The 17,138-nt window shown below is 37.6% G+C and overlaps 1 protein-coding gene across 2 annotated transcripts in view; it reads left to right on the top strand.

The window, feature by feature from the left end:
• The window catches only part of LOC138821168 (mitotic checkpoint serine/threonine-protein kinase BUB1-like), a 47,525-nt gene that overhangs the window by 18,255 nt on the left and 12,132 nt on the right, over window positions 1–17,138 (top strand). For both annotated transcript variants that reach the window (XM_070013251.1, XM_070013250.1), the window contains 8 exons: window positions 969–1,120; window positions 3,701–3,930; window positions 5,086–5,144; window positions 9,776–9,904; window positions 9,984–10,094; window positions 10,756–10,852; window positions 11,824–11,905; window positions 13,621–13,795. In XM_070013251.1, the coding sequence (XP_069869352.1) occupies window positions 969–1,120; window positions 3,701–3,930; window positions 5,086–5,144; window positions 9,776–9,904; window positions 9,984–10,094; window positions 10,756–10,852; window positions 11,824–11,905; window positions 13,621–13,795 (1,035 nt within the window). The remainder of the gene's footprint in view (window positions 1–968; window positions 1,121–3,700; window positions 3,931–5,085; window positions 5,145–9,775; window positions 9,905–9,983; window positions 10,095–10,755; window positions 10,853–11,823; window positions 11,906–13,620; window positions 13,796–17,138) is intronic.

Genomic DNA, 17,138 nt, shown 5'->3' with positions numbered 1-17,138 from the left:
AAGTTCTTTACCTACTTTAAACAAATGAAACAAAAGGAGTTCTCTGATCAATGTGCCATATTATTTATGGCTATAGAGAGGGCTAAATTTAGTTCCTCACTAATGTATACCTTAATAGAGTTGGCTCTTATTATAACAACATAGACTCTAGGAAAATGAATCTTCCACGCAAGATTCTCTACTACATAGATGAGACTATAACCATTCTGTGAGAATATTATTTATGTTTGATCAACAACCAAGAGAAGGATCAATTCCTACTTCATACAGGACTGGACCCATTTTGAGCTGTGCATAGATAGGTGTAAGTCTCCAGTCAGGCTATGGTATGGCCAAGTAAGCTAATCACAGTGTGCTCCATGCACTTTAATGTACTTCACAAAAGTACTTGGAGAGTTCTTTGTATTATTATTATCTTTAAGTAGTTATACAAAGAGTTTTCAGTTCAACATGTTGCTTGAAGTTTGTCTTTGAAAAACTGAAATGAAAAATCATTTTCAAAGTCATGATTGCTTATAAAAAGTATTGAGTATTATACTGGGCTAATACCAAATAATATTGTTGATCACCATGTCAATTCCTTACAATTCATCTATGCCCTGAATATAATAGTAACCATGGTGGTAATAGATAAAGGTTATAACTAAACGGTAAATACATGGGCTGGGAAGGTGGCTCAGTGGTTGAATGCTTGCTTTGTATGAATGAGGCCCTGGATTCTATTCCTCAGCACCACATAAGCAGAAAAACCTGGAAGTGGCGCTGTGACTCAAAGTGGTAGAGCGCTCTCCTTGAGCTGAAGAGCTGAGGGACAGCACCCAGGCCCAGAGTTCAGGCCCCACGACTGACCAAACTTAATAAATATGAGCATGACAATGCCATCCTAAAATAGGACCTTTTACTCATTTTATATATATTCCTCTGAGGACCTGGATTTAAGCTTTGTAAACAAACTGTCTTTTCTAAAGTAAATGAAGACAAACATTATATGAAGAGCAAGGAGGCTAGTGCTTTTGAAGAACAATTATTAAAAAAGAAAATGGATGAGCTTCACAAAAAATTGTACCAAGTCGGGGAGCCATCCTACCAGGACCCCTCTGCTTTTCCGGAAAGGTCTGAGGTATGTCCCTGCTCTTTTCCAGTGAGGACTGTAACCCACCCGGTGGTGTTTGTAATTATTGAGTATTAATTTAAAGTTCATAATGTTTGCTTAATCTTTCACATAATGAGTTCCTGCCATGAAAAAGAATACTGTGATAATCATATGCCTTATTTGAGAACATTTTGAAATTATTTTTAATATATAGCCAGGTGCTGGTGGCTCACGTCTATAAACCTAGATACTCAGGAGTTTGAAATCTAAGGATCACAGTTTGAAGCCAGCCCAGGTAGGAAAGTCCATGAGACTCTTATCTCCAATTAACCACCAAAAAAAGCCAGAAGTAGAGCTGTGACTCAAATGGTAGAGCAGTAGCATTGAGCACAAAAGGTAAAGGGACAGTACCCATCCCCTGAAATCAAGCCCCAGGACCCACCCAAAAAAAAAAAAAAATATATATATATATATGTGTATATATATATATACATATATATATATGTATATGTACATATATATATGTATATATATGATTTATTTTAAATCTAATAAAAATGTATGCTATAGGTATATTTATTTAAGCTTGTATCTTTTTAGGAAGAACATTTGTTACTGAACATGTATGTATATACATGGATATATACACATATTTATGTATCAGTGGATGTTCTTCACTGATACTACTGTGGTTTGTGTTTTGCTGTGACATTTCAGCTTAAAGAAGACTTATTTTCTGCTTTTTTGAACCTAGCACATCTTGTAGGCCTTTCACTTGCATAGCAATCCAACCCATATTATAGTACAGTCTTCTTTCACTCCTTACAGGACACATATGTCCTATAGCAGCTGTTACAAAGCATGTTGCAGTGAGCATTCTTGTACATATGATACTTTTAGTCCATAGTATCCATTACACCCTCTTTTGTAGTCTACTAGTCTAGAGTCTTCTTGAACAATTCTCCAGATACCAACCTCCCATCTCCTTTTCAGGTGGAACATGAAGATAAATAGCTGTATCTACCTACAATAGTGGTTTTTAAGGGTGTGTTTTTTTTTTCTCAACAGAAATACTTAATGCATTCTAGAGGCCAGGGAACACCTAGCCCAGTCCAGCAGCTATTTAGGTGTTAACATTTCTCTGAGGTCTGGTTGGGAGTAGATTATAAGTCATATGCTTAATCTCCTGTCCTAAGCCAAAAGCTTTATGGAATTTGTCTATACAGTGGTATAGAGATATATTGTCCAAATGGGTTGACGAGTGTAGGCAAAAACCTTATCAAAATTCTCACATGCCAAATCTTTATATTTGACGAATCCATTTCTAAAATATATTCTTATTTTTGTCAATAGAGCTTTTTTTTATTATTTTATACTGTATATTTCCTATAGCTTTCTTGTTTATTTTTGATATCTGGTACAGTACATCTCTTGCTTTTTCTTCTTAAAAATATTTACTCAGATTGAATACTGGTAGATCACCTATAATAGATCATCTATAATCCAAAAATCTGAAATCTGAAAAACTCTAAATCTGAAACTTTGAGCATCATAAATAGCCAGCTAGTACTGAAGTTTAGAATTTCAGAGTATTTTGGGACTTCAGATGTTTGAATCAGGGGTGTTCAACTAGTAAGTCTAAGCAAATATTCTAAAATCTGAAAAATTCTGAAATACTTTGAGTTCAAAATATTTCAGATAAGGGATTATATTATGATTCTTTTTCTTTATGATTCTGTTAGGTGAGAAAGTGGTATAAGTTATTTTAAGTTACCCTTTTTAATGACTAGGAAGGATGAACTTCTTATATTTTGTCCATTTTTCTGTGAAATAACATTTTTACCCTAGATATTTGGTGTTTGTTTTTGTTTTGTGGGGTTTGAATTCAGCACCTGGACAGTGTCCCTGAGCCTCTTAGTGCTCAAGGCTAGCTCTCTAACACTTGAGCCACAGCACTACTTCCAGTTTTTGAGTGGTTAATTGGAGATAAGAGACTTAGGACTTTTCTGCCTGGGCTGGCTTCCAACTATGATCCTCAAATCTCAGCCTCCTGAGTAGCTAAGATTACAGGTGTGAGCCACCAGCACCCAGCTGTTTTGTTTTTGGTTTTTTTCTGATTGTTTTTTTTAACAAGCATACATTGAATTAATCCTCTGTCTTTAACTTTGTAACATTGCCTAGGTTCTGTGTACATATAGTAGAGAAGCAAAGATTTTTAAGTATAGAGCTTGTTACCCTTCCCATAAATAGCCTATTTATTGAATAGAAAATGGCTGCCAAGGGTATTTGAGCAGGACACAATTGTGAGCATTTGATAACATTGATTCGTTGGTCAGTTTCTCAAATTAAGTAGAGAGAGGGAAGATAGTTTTAAAATACTGATATATTATAAACGCTGTTTATTTTCTTGTGGTTAGAAATTTGAGCTGTGGGCTGTGTCCATGCTCAGAAGCTTGTAGCAGGCTTCATTTTAAAATAGCTGAAGTGGTAAGGTGTGCTTCAAAGGGAAAGAAATCTATACAATATGCTTCAGAAAGCTCTAGTGCCTGATTAGTAACATCCTGGTTTTTTTTTTTGTTTTGTTTTGTTTTTTGCTTGACATGATAGGTCATTCCAGCATGTATGGGGCCAAGTGTAGACTTCCAGCAGGAAGTGAGAGCTCCAAATCTTCCAGCCATCAGTCATCAGTCCTTAAAGAACTCAGAGAACCCTAAAGAGCCACCACCTGTTGTCCCTCTTGCAGCAAATACTATTACTGCTACTTTGGTGTCCCCAGCCATCAGCCAGAGTGTAGCTCCTCCTGTTCCTTTAAAGGCCCAGTCAATGACAGACTCCAGGTAAGCCCGAGGTAGTCCTGAAGGTATCAGTTATTTAAATGGCATTTGTCAGTCTCTTTTCATGATCCACAATATCAAGAACAGTATTTGAAAATGAAGGATTCTTACTTTTTAAAAATAGTTTTGGGAGCAAGTATGTTGTTAAAAAATGCCCCAAATCCGTCACACTTACTTTATGACATGCTTCTTTAGAAAAGTTGTTTCATTTCATGCTTTTTCTCTTGAATTATAATTTTCCATTTTCTGAATCCTAAATCACTTACATTTGAAAAATATACAGCTGCAAACTGAACTTACTTTTAACTCAGGACCTGGAAATGCTATTACTGTCCAGATAGTTACTTGCCATGTTTTCTCAGTCCTTCTGTCCTCCCACTGGAAACAATTTGGTATCATTGTCCATGACTATATGCCAAGATTTACCCTCACATTGCTCTGAAGGTCTTTTCCTCAGTTTTGCAGAATTTTTCTACATTGCAGAAATTGAAAGTTCATATCAGTTGTTTGTTTTACATTTATATCTTCAGTCATGCAGAAGTCTTTTAACTCGTGGTTTGCTAAGAATGTGTAAAATTCAAATTTCTTAAGATGTTTTAGTTAACATTTTAAGGTTCCTTTATGGGAATTCTAGAAGTATTAGATGAGATCCATTGCCCCAAGTATACTTTTCAAACAAGCTCTGGTTTGCATACATTTTGCTTTCTTCCTTGGTAGCTGTTATTTTTAATCCAGACATTATTTTGTGACTGTAGGCTCATCACTGAAACACCAGAGCTTCCCCTGTTTCAGGTGCTTGGAACTGGATGTTACATTTAACCTATACTATAAATGAATGCATTTAAATTAGAGAAGATGTTACACTATCCTGACACATAAAGAGATGGTTATTATGGTGCTAAAATTAAGAATCAGTAATTTACACAAGTGTCAGTACCTGGATTTATTTGTAAGATTTTCTTTAACTGAAAGGAAAAATATCTGAAAGGAAAAAAAAAATAACATTGACTTATAACATGGACCTAGAGTTCTATCTATGTTTTAATCACGGGCTTATAATTGTTGCCTAATTTCTTTTACTATTATTTCTTGAGAATTAGGCAAAAGGTATATATGTAGTTTTATTCTTCAGCATATCTCAAGTACTTTCTTTTGCAGATGTATGAATCAGAGTACTCATGAGTTCAAGCCACAGATTGGGACTGAAATGAAAGAAGGTGTGTTTCATTATAACAACTTCATCCTGACTTGCTTGGGCAGATTTCTCTTGGTGTTACTCATTGTCTGTGTTGTAGCTGTGCTTTTGGAAAGCTTCAGACAGACCTTACTAAACCTAAGTTTAGCAAGCTTGTTATTAGAGAGCAGAGCCCCAGACCATTTCAAATCAAAGTAGAAATCCACTTCTTCATAGTGCAGAATCCTTTGAAAACCTAATTTACTGGGGCCGGGAAAGTGGCTTATTGGTAGAATGCTTGCCTTGCATGCATGAGGCCCTGGGTTTGATTCCTCAGCACCACATAAACAGAAAATGCCAGAAGTGGTGCTTGGCTCAAGTGGTACAGTGCTAGCCTTGAGCTGAAGAGCTGAGGTACAGCATCCAGGCCCAGAGTTCAGTCCCCATGTCCAACAAAAACAAACAAACACACATACAAACAAAAACCTAATTTATGAAAACTTCTATTAGCAGCATCTTTATGTAAAATGCTTATCATCTTTAGTGTGTTAGTTGGGAAATGTAATCCAGTGTTTAATACTATATAATCCTATTTGCTACTCTACTGGAGGCATTTGCATAGCTGATTGATGATAAGTTGTATACATTAATAGGTCTCATTTGGATATTTGGACATTTGAACTTTTCCTCCATATGAAGGTAGCATGATTATCCACTGACCATTTGTGGAAACGGCTTCTTGAAACAGCTGACCATTACACCAAATAGCTGAGACTTGTTGATTGCACCAAGATATGGTGCCTGTTCTCCAGAAAACAGGCATTGTACTGAGAGGTAGCTCTGAACAGAACAGTGAAAGTCTCCCAGGACAGGAAGTACAATGATCCCTCACCTATTGTGGGAATTACATTCCAGAGACCCCTGCAATAGGTGACAATACATGAAGTAGCAGCATTATATTTATTTTATGATTTATATATTTTAAGGCTTTATAAACCCTACTCTCCTATAAACCTTTCCCACTTTCTTATTAATGTTTCTCACACTCTTATAAATAATTCATATACTCTTAAACACTTACTACAGTCTTATGAAATTTTAACAACATACTAAATTCTATGTGAGTACTGTCAGTGAAGTATACTACAACTTGAACAATGAAGATCATGAATTATGTAGTTGTGCAGTGCTGATGGCGGTGAAGGTGATGCCAATGAGATGAATACTGCACAGACAAGAAGAGCATTACAGCTCTTCTGAAGGTACCACTTCATCAGGTGGTGCGGTATTTTCACCCTGGGCCGTAACTTCTATTTCTGTTAAAGGCATAGGCGTAACTTTTTGTCTGAGTGATGAACATAGTTATGGAGAGTTGCTGGCACTTCTTTTTCTTCTGAGTGAGTTTTTTTTTTTCATTGTGAAAATACCGTACAGAGGGGTTACAATTACACGGGCAAGGTAATGAGTACATTTCTTATCAAGCATTGTTGCTCCCTTCTTTGTTTGCCTCCTCCTTTGTTTCCCCTTCCCATCCCTTCTCATCACCACCCCCCTCACTCACCCCCTCCTGAGCCAAAGTTGTAAAGTTCATTTTTGACATAACATCTTGCACATCTCATTGTTGCAGTGGGTCCACCTGTATCCCTATTTAAACAATTTGTTTTTCCCTTCCCCTCCACAAATTATACCAACATCAAATACAATGAAAACAGGGGTTATACTGTGGGGGAGGGACATACAAATCAACAAAGAAATATCTCATAAACATGTTAGAAACAATAGCAAGCAAGAAAAAACATTTCTGTCATTATCTGACATGCCACTCTCAATTGTATTTACGAAGTGCAACAAATGAAGCATATGGAGATCCCACTCTTCAACCACTTGCTGAAGTCCTTGGCCATCCCATCCATAGCTGCAAGACGATCAAGTATTAGGCCAACCTTCTCTTCTCCAACCTTGGGTTCATCTTGTTCCTCATCCTCTTCGCTTGCTGACTTTGTCCTCTCCATCAGATCTTCATCTGTCAATGGTTCTGAGTGGATATTGATCAGGTCATTCATGTCATAGCTTTTAAACCATCTCCTCCTAGTAGTTTTGCCAGCTTCACAGCCTTTGCTAAGGCAGAGTGATGGACTTTATCGGGAGAATTCCTTATAATCATGGACCACTTCTGGTCATGAATTTTTCCAGCTGGCATTTACTGTTTCACTCTTCATCTCCTTTATGACCTTCTGAATATTTAGAAGCCATGATACAAATAAGCCTTTAACAAGAAGTGTTCACCTGCATCCACACCTTCAATTAAGTTTTACAGGGCATTTCACGTGTAGAGCACCTTAAAAGTGGACATAATACCTTGATCCACAAGCTGAATGAGCTATGTGGTATTTGGTAGCAAAAACTCTTATCTGGATGCCATTATATGACAGTTCGACAGCATGGCCTCCAGCATTGCCCACGGTCAGAAGCACTTTGTTTTTCTCTGCCAGATAAAGCTTAACCTCCAGGATAAATCACTGGTGGAACCAATCAGCTGTGAGAGTTTCATGATCCAGGCCTTGGAGTTGTGCATCCAATACACACAACACATTCTTATTCTTGTTTTATAGGGCCCTTGGGTTTTGAGACTTAAAATAAATGCATTCCCAAATGTAATCAGAGTTACTCAATCTTTTGGGGCCTTTAAATTAGGGGCTTTGACTTCATCCTTCATAATAAAAGTGTGAGATGGCATTCGTTTCCAAAATGAGCCTGTCCCATCCATGTAAGAACGTGATTAGGAGCTTGAAAGGTGTCTCAGTGGTAACACCTCACATTCATGAGGCCTTTAGTTCAATTGCTCAGCACCACATAAACAGAAAAGGCCCAAAGTGACACTGCGGCTCAAGTGGTAGACGGCTAGCCTTAAGCTGAAGAGCTGAGGGACAGTGTCCGGGCCCAGAGTTCCAGCCCCATGACTGACCAAAAATAAAAGAAACCTTGTTTAGGCTTATAACCCCTTTCCTTGATGATGGATTTGAACATATTCACATATACCTGGCTCCAGCTTTACCTACAGAATCAGCTTCTCCATGCAGAGAAATGCTCTTGAGTCTAAAGCATCTTTGAAATTTGTCAAACCAACCCTTGCTGGCACTAAATGGGGTTGATCTGATGGTAGAAACACTTGACAGACCTGCTTCTACATCATCATCCTCATCACCATCGTGCACATCCATGCTTTCTGCAAAACGATCATAAAGTTTCTTGGCCTTTGTCCAGATAGTGTTGGTATCCAGTGAGATCTTCTTGCTGCAGTCATTTATCCAAAAGGCCAATGCAGACATAGCCAGAAGTAGATTTGTTGATCCCCTAATGGCAGCCTACAGCAGCATAGCTTTTTCCTTCCTTTAACCTGTCCAGAAGTTCCACCTTGCCTTTGATGGTAAACATCTTTCTCTAGCACTTGGGGTTGGCTCCCAGAAGCAAAGACACAGAATGTTTAGGTCGCATCATGGGGCTTGAGATAAATTCAAACTTCTATGAAAATTTCACACCATGGCAGAGCAACACTATATGTAGTAATCAATTTGTCGAGGTGAAAGGGACAGGGAGAGATACTTAATGTATCAACATAATGTAGGAGACCAAACAGACCAATGCTACAGTCACTGAGCCAATCAGCATCCAGTACTGTAGTTGTTCACCTTCCATTTCATCAGCCAGTAGTGTGCCATGTACAATCTCACACTGGCAAACTTGCACACACAGTAATTGCTTACTGCATTTCCATTGTGTACAGTAGTTTTCATCCACTGATGAAATACATACTGTATTTTATTTCAATTTATTATTATCTTAATATGTTTTAATTAACATTTATAGTGTTATATTGTTTAAAATATTTGCACAAAAATAATTAAAATAACTTATGTAAATACCTGTATACTGCAAAATCCTACGATATGGTGAAAACTCTACCAAATTAGATATATATTTTTTTAACCTGTAATACAGTGAAGCCACAATAAGTGAACCCCGATATAGTAAGGGACACTATATTAATACTGAGGTTGGATTTCTGAGAAGGTAATAATGAATGACTAGAGATAGGAGTTATCCATATAGCTAAATTGACAAGTCTGTTTTAGGCAGAAGGAGTAGCAAGCACAGAGCCCTCAGGAATGCCTCTGGTATGTTCTAAGTTCAGTAAAGACACTTCTCATATATAGAGTGAGCAGGGGAAGGAAGAAGAAGTTGCATATGACCTAAGCAAACAGGTTGGGCTGATCAGAGCTTTTTACACCGTTGTCTGACTCCAACTGAGTGAGATGGAAACAAGTCTTAAGAGTTACAGTGTTAAGAGTAAAGATTTAGAGCATAACTATAAGCAGGTAGTTTTATGATACAGGAAAGCTGAGGATGCTATTTATGACAAAACTGCTAAGTGGGTCATTCACAGAACAGATGGCTCATCCCTGAACCTTCATTTTGCTTTCTGTAAAAGGATATTCCTCACCATACCAACTGCATAGTACTATTACAAAGATAAGTACCAAGTATATGAAAACAATAAATAATTTTAGTTATTGACTGTGGTAAGCTTGTTGATTGAGTTCCTGTAATTCATGTGCCTTCCATTGTATTCTGATTGGTCTACTGACAGTACATTTTGATTCATTCCTTTGCCAGCATGTGAAATACAGAAGGTGGCTAGTGTAAGTTCATTTCACACAACTCCAAATACCTCACTAGGAATGGTTCAAGCAACACCATCCAAAGTGCAGCCATCACCCACTGTGCATACCAAGGAAGCATTAGGTAAAGTATATAATTTTGTTTGTGACACCTATAACAAATTAAGGAAAGCTCTTGACAAGTATTCTTTTTGTTCTTTAAGGTTTCATCATGAACATATTTCAGGCTCCTACAATTCCTGACGTTTTTGATGACAAAGATGAATGGACATCACTAGATCAAAATGAAGATGAATTTGAAGCCCAGTTTCAAAGTAACAATTGGTTTAAACCTTACTAAGTACATAGTATCATGGGGGCTACGAAAGGTGTTATCAGGGATTATGTAAGAGGATAGGGAACACATGAAATAAAAATATGACAATTTGATAAGGTGACAGACACTGTGAGTGATAGATTTTTTTTTTTAATATAGCAGTGCTGAAGCAGGACAAAATCCCCATAGGTAGAAATGGTCAGAAAGAAATGTGACTTAAGCTGGTTGTGGTAGAGAAATGGCCAAGTGGAATGTTGGAGCCCATGCTAGGAGCTACAGGTCACAATAATTATTTGCAAGATCTAGTTAGATTTAGGACGGCTAGAAATACAAGCTGATAGTTTATTTCATAAAGGAAATGAAAAACAAAACCACTGGGAGGTTTTATTGAATAATTCAATGTCAGTAGCAGTGCTGCAGGAAAATGACCAATACTGTTCTTTATATACGAAAGGAATTTATGACCCAGTGACCATAGTTAAGTCACTTCATTTCACTACAAAGTGACTTCCTGCACTAATTAGTATTATTAAAACTGATACCAGTTCTTTTTATGTAAGCTGTTTCTTCTTATTTATAGTTAATGTCTAATGTAAAGGATAGTGATTTTTTCCTCCCCTAGGACAATAATAAAATACTATTTTTTTATTCTCTTGCAGAAAATGCTACGTCTTCTGGGGCTTGGGGGATCAATAAAATTATGTCTTTGTCATCTGCTATCCCTATTTTTGAAGATGGAAACCAAGAAAATTATGGGTAAGGAAATATTTAATTAAAATAATATTGGGGAGAATGCAAGTTGTCACAGTGCCACAGGATCTATGGAGGTGCCTGCAGGACTCAAGGTGATAGACAGTTTGGGAAGAACACAGCTCGCTGACCAGATGGTCTAGGTTCCAGTCCTAGCTCTGCCACTGACAACCTATTTGACCCTGTAACCAGGAGCTAATTACCAAAGTTCTACCTATCTGCAGTTCTGTGTAGGAGTTCCAAGACAGCAGACCTGCCACAGCAAAAGGATAGTTGTGAAGGAAATTAGAGTCTGGTTACAACTTGAGAGAGGGCTCAGTTGGTGGATTCTCTTGATTCAAAACTATTTTCGATGTAGATGAGGTACAGGTATTTATACAGGCCCAATTTATATTTGCAGGAGGATAAGTAGTAAAGGAAGTAGCTTTTGATGAGTAATGTTGCTTAAAGAATATGTTCGGCAAAGGACTAATGTTGAAGAGCCACATCAGACTCTAAAGAGGGGTGGCTCTGAAAGCCTCACTATTCATAGCTTAAACCATGGAACAAGAGATGTCAGTGTGAATTATCAGTATCCTGATAGGGAAAAACTTCACTGAAGCAGAAAGAAGACACGACCAGCGTCCAGAGCAATATTTCAGAGCTAGGCCAGAAACAGGAAGTAAGAAATAAATGACATTTTATAAATAAAATCCTTGACATTTTACTTTTCATAGTCCTTATTCTTCTTTTGCCCCCAAAACTTGGAACTAAATTTGACAGAAATTGTATTTTCCACCCCTTTTGAGTAACTCTAGATCAATAATGTTTATACGTGATTCAGTTTGCATTGTTTTGTAGAATGGTAGTAAAAATAAGAATCCCTAAAACTATTAACTCAGGTATAAGTGGAAAATTTTCTGACATTCACTTTTAAGTGATAGCATTTATTTTATCAATACATTTTAGGATTTTGAATTTTTTAAATCTCTCCTTAGATTACCACAGCTTAAAAATAAGCCTCCAGGATCCAGGAACTTCGGGGAACGCTCTGTTAGCAGATTTCCTTCAAAACAAAATGTAAGCAAATCTCTGGTTTATTTTGAAATGGATCTTTACAACTCTTTTCATTTTAGGAATTGATTAGTTCTCCAAATGGTCTGAGGTATGTCCAACTATATTGGAAAATATAGTGTTCTATGAAGAATGTGTTTCTTTCAAAGCATTATTCAACAACTTTTTGAGTCCCTGTAATATGTCAGATACTGGGATAGAAAAATATTGAAGTTTATATGATTCTTACTCTTAAGATAATCACTAGTATCTGCTGCAGGTAGGGCCCATGCATGTATGCTAACAATGGGAAACAAGAATCTTTTTTTAATATAACTATGGCCCCATGACCGAAAAAAAAAAAAAAAAAGTTCTTTAAAGATTCTTAGTTTAATGGTAACCCTTCAGTAAACACCTTAATAATAGCCACTTGAGCCAGAGCACCACTTCTGGGTTTTTCTGCTTCTGTGGTGCTGAGGAATAGAACCCAGGGCCTCAAGGCAAGCACTACCACTGAGCCACCTTCCCAGCCCCTCTTTAAAGAACTTTTAGAGTATTTGTATAACTTCAAGCAGTTCACTAGACTCACAAATTTTATATGTTATATAATCATAAACTTGGTAATTATAAATTACTCTGCTGGTGATTTCCTGAGCTCTTCAGCTCAAGGCTAGCGCTCTCCCATTTGAGCTACAATGCCACTTCCAGTTTTCTGGTAGTTTATTAGGGATAAGAGTCTCAAGGACATTCCTGCCCAGGCTGGCTTTGAATGTGATCCTCAGATCTCAGCCTGCTGAGTAGCTAGGATTACAGGAGTGAGCCACTGGTGCCCGGCTCAAAGAATAAATATTGAATAAACAGTATAATTTATAAAGGACCTTTGAATTCTTTCCTGATGTCTTTCTAGGAGTGTAACTCTCTTTTCAAGTTTGGGCAAGACGTAGTAACTTGCTTCTAACAAATACAGTAGGGAAAGAAAAAAAAATTCATAGTGAAGAAACCTCACAGATACCTTCTCAAGTGATTTGCTTAACCTCATCAGTAAAAAATTATATTGAAATGTATGAAAAGGATACTTTGCAGTCTTCCTCAAAATCTGTAAATCTAGTCTAACCATGAAAAATTAAGTAAGCCTAAATTAGAGGGGCATCCTACCCAGTTGCTGGCCAGTCTCCAAAAGTGTCAGTGCAAGAAAAAGTAAGAATGATACATAGATCGCCATGGGGAGTGGAGACTAGCAGGCAGGACAGCTAAATGCAGCATACTGTGCAATCCTAATAAGGTCTGAAGTTAGTTAATTGTTTACCTTTGGAATGTACCAGGTTCTAGAAGAGGTTAAAGAATTCTTACTGAAGAGAAGAACTGTGTACTACTATCTTTGTATCTCTTCAATAAATCTAGACTTTTTTTCAAACTTAAAAATGTAAAAGCAAAAACAAAAATGTGCTTTGCTTTTCTGAGAAGTGCTAAAGGTAAAAATTAAGATTTGATTTTCTTAATTCCTCTTTAATAAACATTTTTCAGCTTTGTTTTAGTTTCTTTGACATGAGGTCTTACTATGTTGTCCAGGCTGGTCTTGAACTCCTGAGCTCCAATGATCCTCCTGCTTTAGCCTCCTGAGTAGCAGGCACTGCAAGTCTAGGTCACCTGCACCTGGCTTCATCTTAACATGTTAATGAGTTAAAATGTGATAGACAAAACAGGGAAAGTATTGCTGCTTTTCAGTTCCTCCTCTGTTGTAGGAAATGCCTCACACTGAAGAGTTTTTAGATGATTCAACTATCTGGGGTACTCGCTGCAACAAAACCCTTGCACCCAGTCCTAAGAGCACCAGAGATTTTACACCTGCTGCCCAACTTGTATCTACACCGTTCCATAAGCTTCCAGCAGACTCAGAGCACATGCTAGAAGATAAAGGTGTGTATCACACTGTTTTAGTGTCTGTCTTTTATGAACTTCAGTTTATTTAATATTAAGCTTTTCTACTTAAAAATTCTATAAATAGTTTGAAAATTAAAATTAAGTATAAAATTTGTCAGTTGTATTTTTCCCCTTTGGTAGACTTCATAAAGTCTGTGTATATTCACAACTTAATGAACAGGTAGAAAGAGAAAAATATCAAGCAAAATGTAGTTGTACATGCCTATAATCCTAGCATTCAAGAAATTGGCAAGAAGATCAAAGCTAGCCTGAGCTATGTAGCAAGACCCTATGTCAATAGAAAGAAAAAATTATAGAAGTGTTTAAAGGCAAATAGACAAACACAAAGTTATGTGTCTAAATTTTATTATTTTGGACCAAGTATACTATACAAAGAAAGTCATTTTTAGAGAGTAATAAAGTCATATTTTTAAAGAGTAACCAGACTTATAGCTTTTATTTCCACCCCACCCAGATATAAAACCTCTTATATAAAAAATCTTTATACTTATGAATTAAGCTTTAAAATTATTACATTGAGCACAGTTAATTATTAGCTATTAATTAGCCAACTATAAAATATATTCTATCAGCTGAGTACAGCGGCTCATACCGGTAAGCCTCGATATTTCAGAGGCTGAGATTAGGAGTATTGCTGTTTAAGCCTAGCCTGGACAAAAAGTTTGAAAGACTTCCATCTCAACCAATTAAAAGCTAAGCACAATGACCAGTGCCTGCCATCACAGCAAAATGGGAATGTAAAAAGGAGGATCACAGTTGAGGCCAGCACCAGCAAAATGTGAGACCATATTAGCAAAACAGCAAAAGCAAAAAGGGCTAGGTATATAACTCAAATAGTAGTGACCAAAGAATTTCACTTGTCAGATGCAAGCATACTTCGGTGGAGTTAAGAACCTGTAGACAAAAGTTTTGACTAAGGAATCATGCTCTTTTCTAAGATTACTAATCTAGTGTGTTCATTTATATTTTTCTTTGGGGGGAGTCAATATTTACATCTCTTTAAATCTGCAGAAGGGAATTTAGTTGAAACATGGGCTATTGCTAAATGCTATCACAAGCTTGCTACTTGAATTTTAAAAAATAAAATAAAAGCTTTCCATTCAGGAAACTATAAGAGTCTTTCAAAACGTCAACTGACTGTTCTTAATTTGCCGCTCTGGCTCTATAAACAGAAGCTAATGTTATAGCATTGAGAAGTCAAGTACCTTTTCAGTGAGAGACTGACTAATAAGATTTACTGCAGTCTAATGCTTGGTTACATAGAGTATTAGCATTACTTGGTAGAAGTCTAATATGTCTGTCCTGCCTACTACAGATGAGAATACATAGTTTTAGGTTAAAGGCAGCTATGATAAGTAATAACCACATTTAAACCATCTTAATCAACTAAAAGTTGATTCAGTAAAGTTTGTTAAGCTGAAGGACATAAAAATCCCTATGCTCGGAAAGCACTGTTACTGTTCATGTCCTCTTTGGATTTTGAAACTGGTGTGCCTGCCACCTCCACCCCTAATCCCCCATGCCTCTTGGTAAGTCAAGAGGTCCCTCTAGGGACCTCTTGGTAAGTCATCCTGTCCACAGTGGCCTGCCACTCTCTAGACTCTTGTCTTAAGGATCATAGGGACTATATACAGAGAGTCAAAATGCTCACATATATTAGCAATAGCTATTTGTGTGTATGTGTGTGTACTGGTCCTAGGGCTTGACCTCGGGACTTGGTCTCTGTCCCTGAGCTTTTTTCCTAAAGGTTAGTTCTCTACACTTGAGCTATGGCTCTCTTTCCCTCTTTTTGGTAGTTAACTGGAGGTGAGCATCCTATGAGCTTTACTCCTAGGGCTGGCTTCAAACCAGAATCCTCGTATCTCAGCCTCCTGAGTGGCTAGGATTACAGGCATGAGCCACCAGTGCCTACACTACCAATAGATTTTTTTTCTTATTAATACAGTATTTATTTGTCTTTCCTCTGTCAAACCCTGAGCCAACCACTTTCCCCAGACTTCCTGAGGAGGTACAGGAAAAGGAACATACAGGACAAACAAGACATGGGAGCAAAAAGTATGGAAGGTAGAGACAGCTCCTTCACATGGTGAAGATGATGAGAAAGGCCACGTGGGATCCAAGAGGGCAAAGCCCAGAATGGCGTAGGAGAAGAACTGCTGCTTCAGAGAAGGATTCCTGGCATAACCAATGATGAGGCTCTGAAACACTGCCAATCTCACACATACAGAGAAATTCCTATTACTAGTATATGTGAGCATTTTGACTCTCTGTATATAATCCCTATGATCCTTAAGACAAAAAAGTCCAGAGAGTGGCAGGCCACTGTGGACAGACTGACTTACCAAGAGGGGGGTGACAGATAGGAGTGGCAGGCATACCAGTTTCACCAGCCACCTCAACTGGAGGCTTCAGCCCCCATGAACTTGGCTGCTGTGTTGATGTCCCTTGAGGGTGCTGGTTTGGAAGCTGTAGCTGGGGACGTGAGGTCAGGGGACATGGGCCTGCTAAGCTGCTATGGCTCTCATCTGTCAGTGTCTGTGATTGGTTCAGTACCACGGCAGATAGTGGTCAGCTCAGCAGCTGACAGGTACTCCTCACCAAGGAGGGAGTAGAGGCAAACTTGGAGCAGGCATACGTTTTCAGGGGTGAGGTATGGCAAAAGAGCTGCCTCCAGGCCAGAGAAAACGGAGCCCAATAGGTTTTTTCAGTGATTTTATTCCCCATTTTTCAATCTTACAGCAACTTTTTTCCATGCCGAAGTGAAACCAAAGGATTTAATTGTGCTAAATGAATGGAAATAATGTATTTAGAATATCCTTTTTTGTACATTCCTTATACAGGGCAAAATAAGCAGTCATTAATATGAAGGTACTACTTTACACTTTTTTTTCTGCCAAGCAATACAGTATTTTTGTGGCTATTAGGCGAAGATATAGTTGTCATTTCAAATAGTGTTTTCTAATTTGTTCAAATTCTATCTCAGGAGTCACCTAATAAGAATGGAAAGAGAAATCCCATTTGTTATATGAAAAGTCACACAACCCTCTCCATTTGAAATCAAAGAGCAAATTCTAAAATCAGCCATTGAACATTGATTGAATCCGTTTAGGTGAATTAATGTTAGAGATAAAGGAAAGAATCACATCCTAACTGGCAGTAATTATCCATCTCATTTGTGACATTAGGCTGTTTTTAGGAGACATGGTTCTTGGCTTCCATGCCTGAGGCCCTTGGTTCGATTCCTCAGCACCACATAAGCAAAAAGAAAAAAGCCGGAAGTGGCACTGTGGCTCAAGTGGTAGAGTGCTAGCCTTGAGCT

This window comes from Dipodomys merriami, unplaced genomic scaffold (genome assembly GCF_024711535.1).
Source record: "Dipodomys merriami isolate MVZ:Mamm:240054 unplaced genomic scaffold, mDipMer1.0.p SCAF_90, whole genome shotgun sequence".
NCBI lineage: Eukaryota > Metazoa > Chordata > Mammalia > Rodentia > Heteromyidae > Dipodomys > Dipodomys merriami.
Note: the sequence above shows the minus strand (reverse complement) of the source record. Positions and strands in the feature narration are given on the sequence as shown.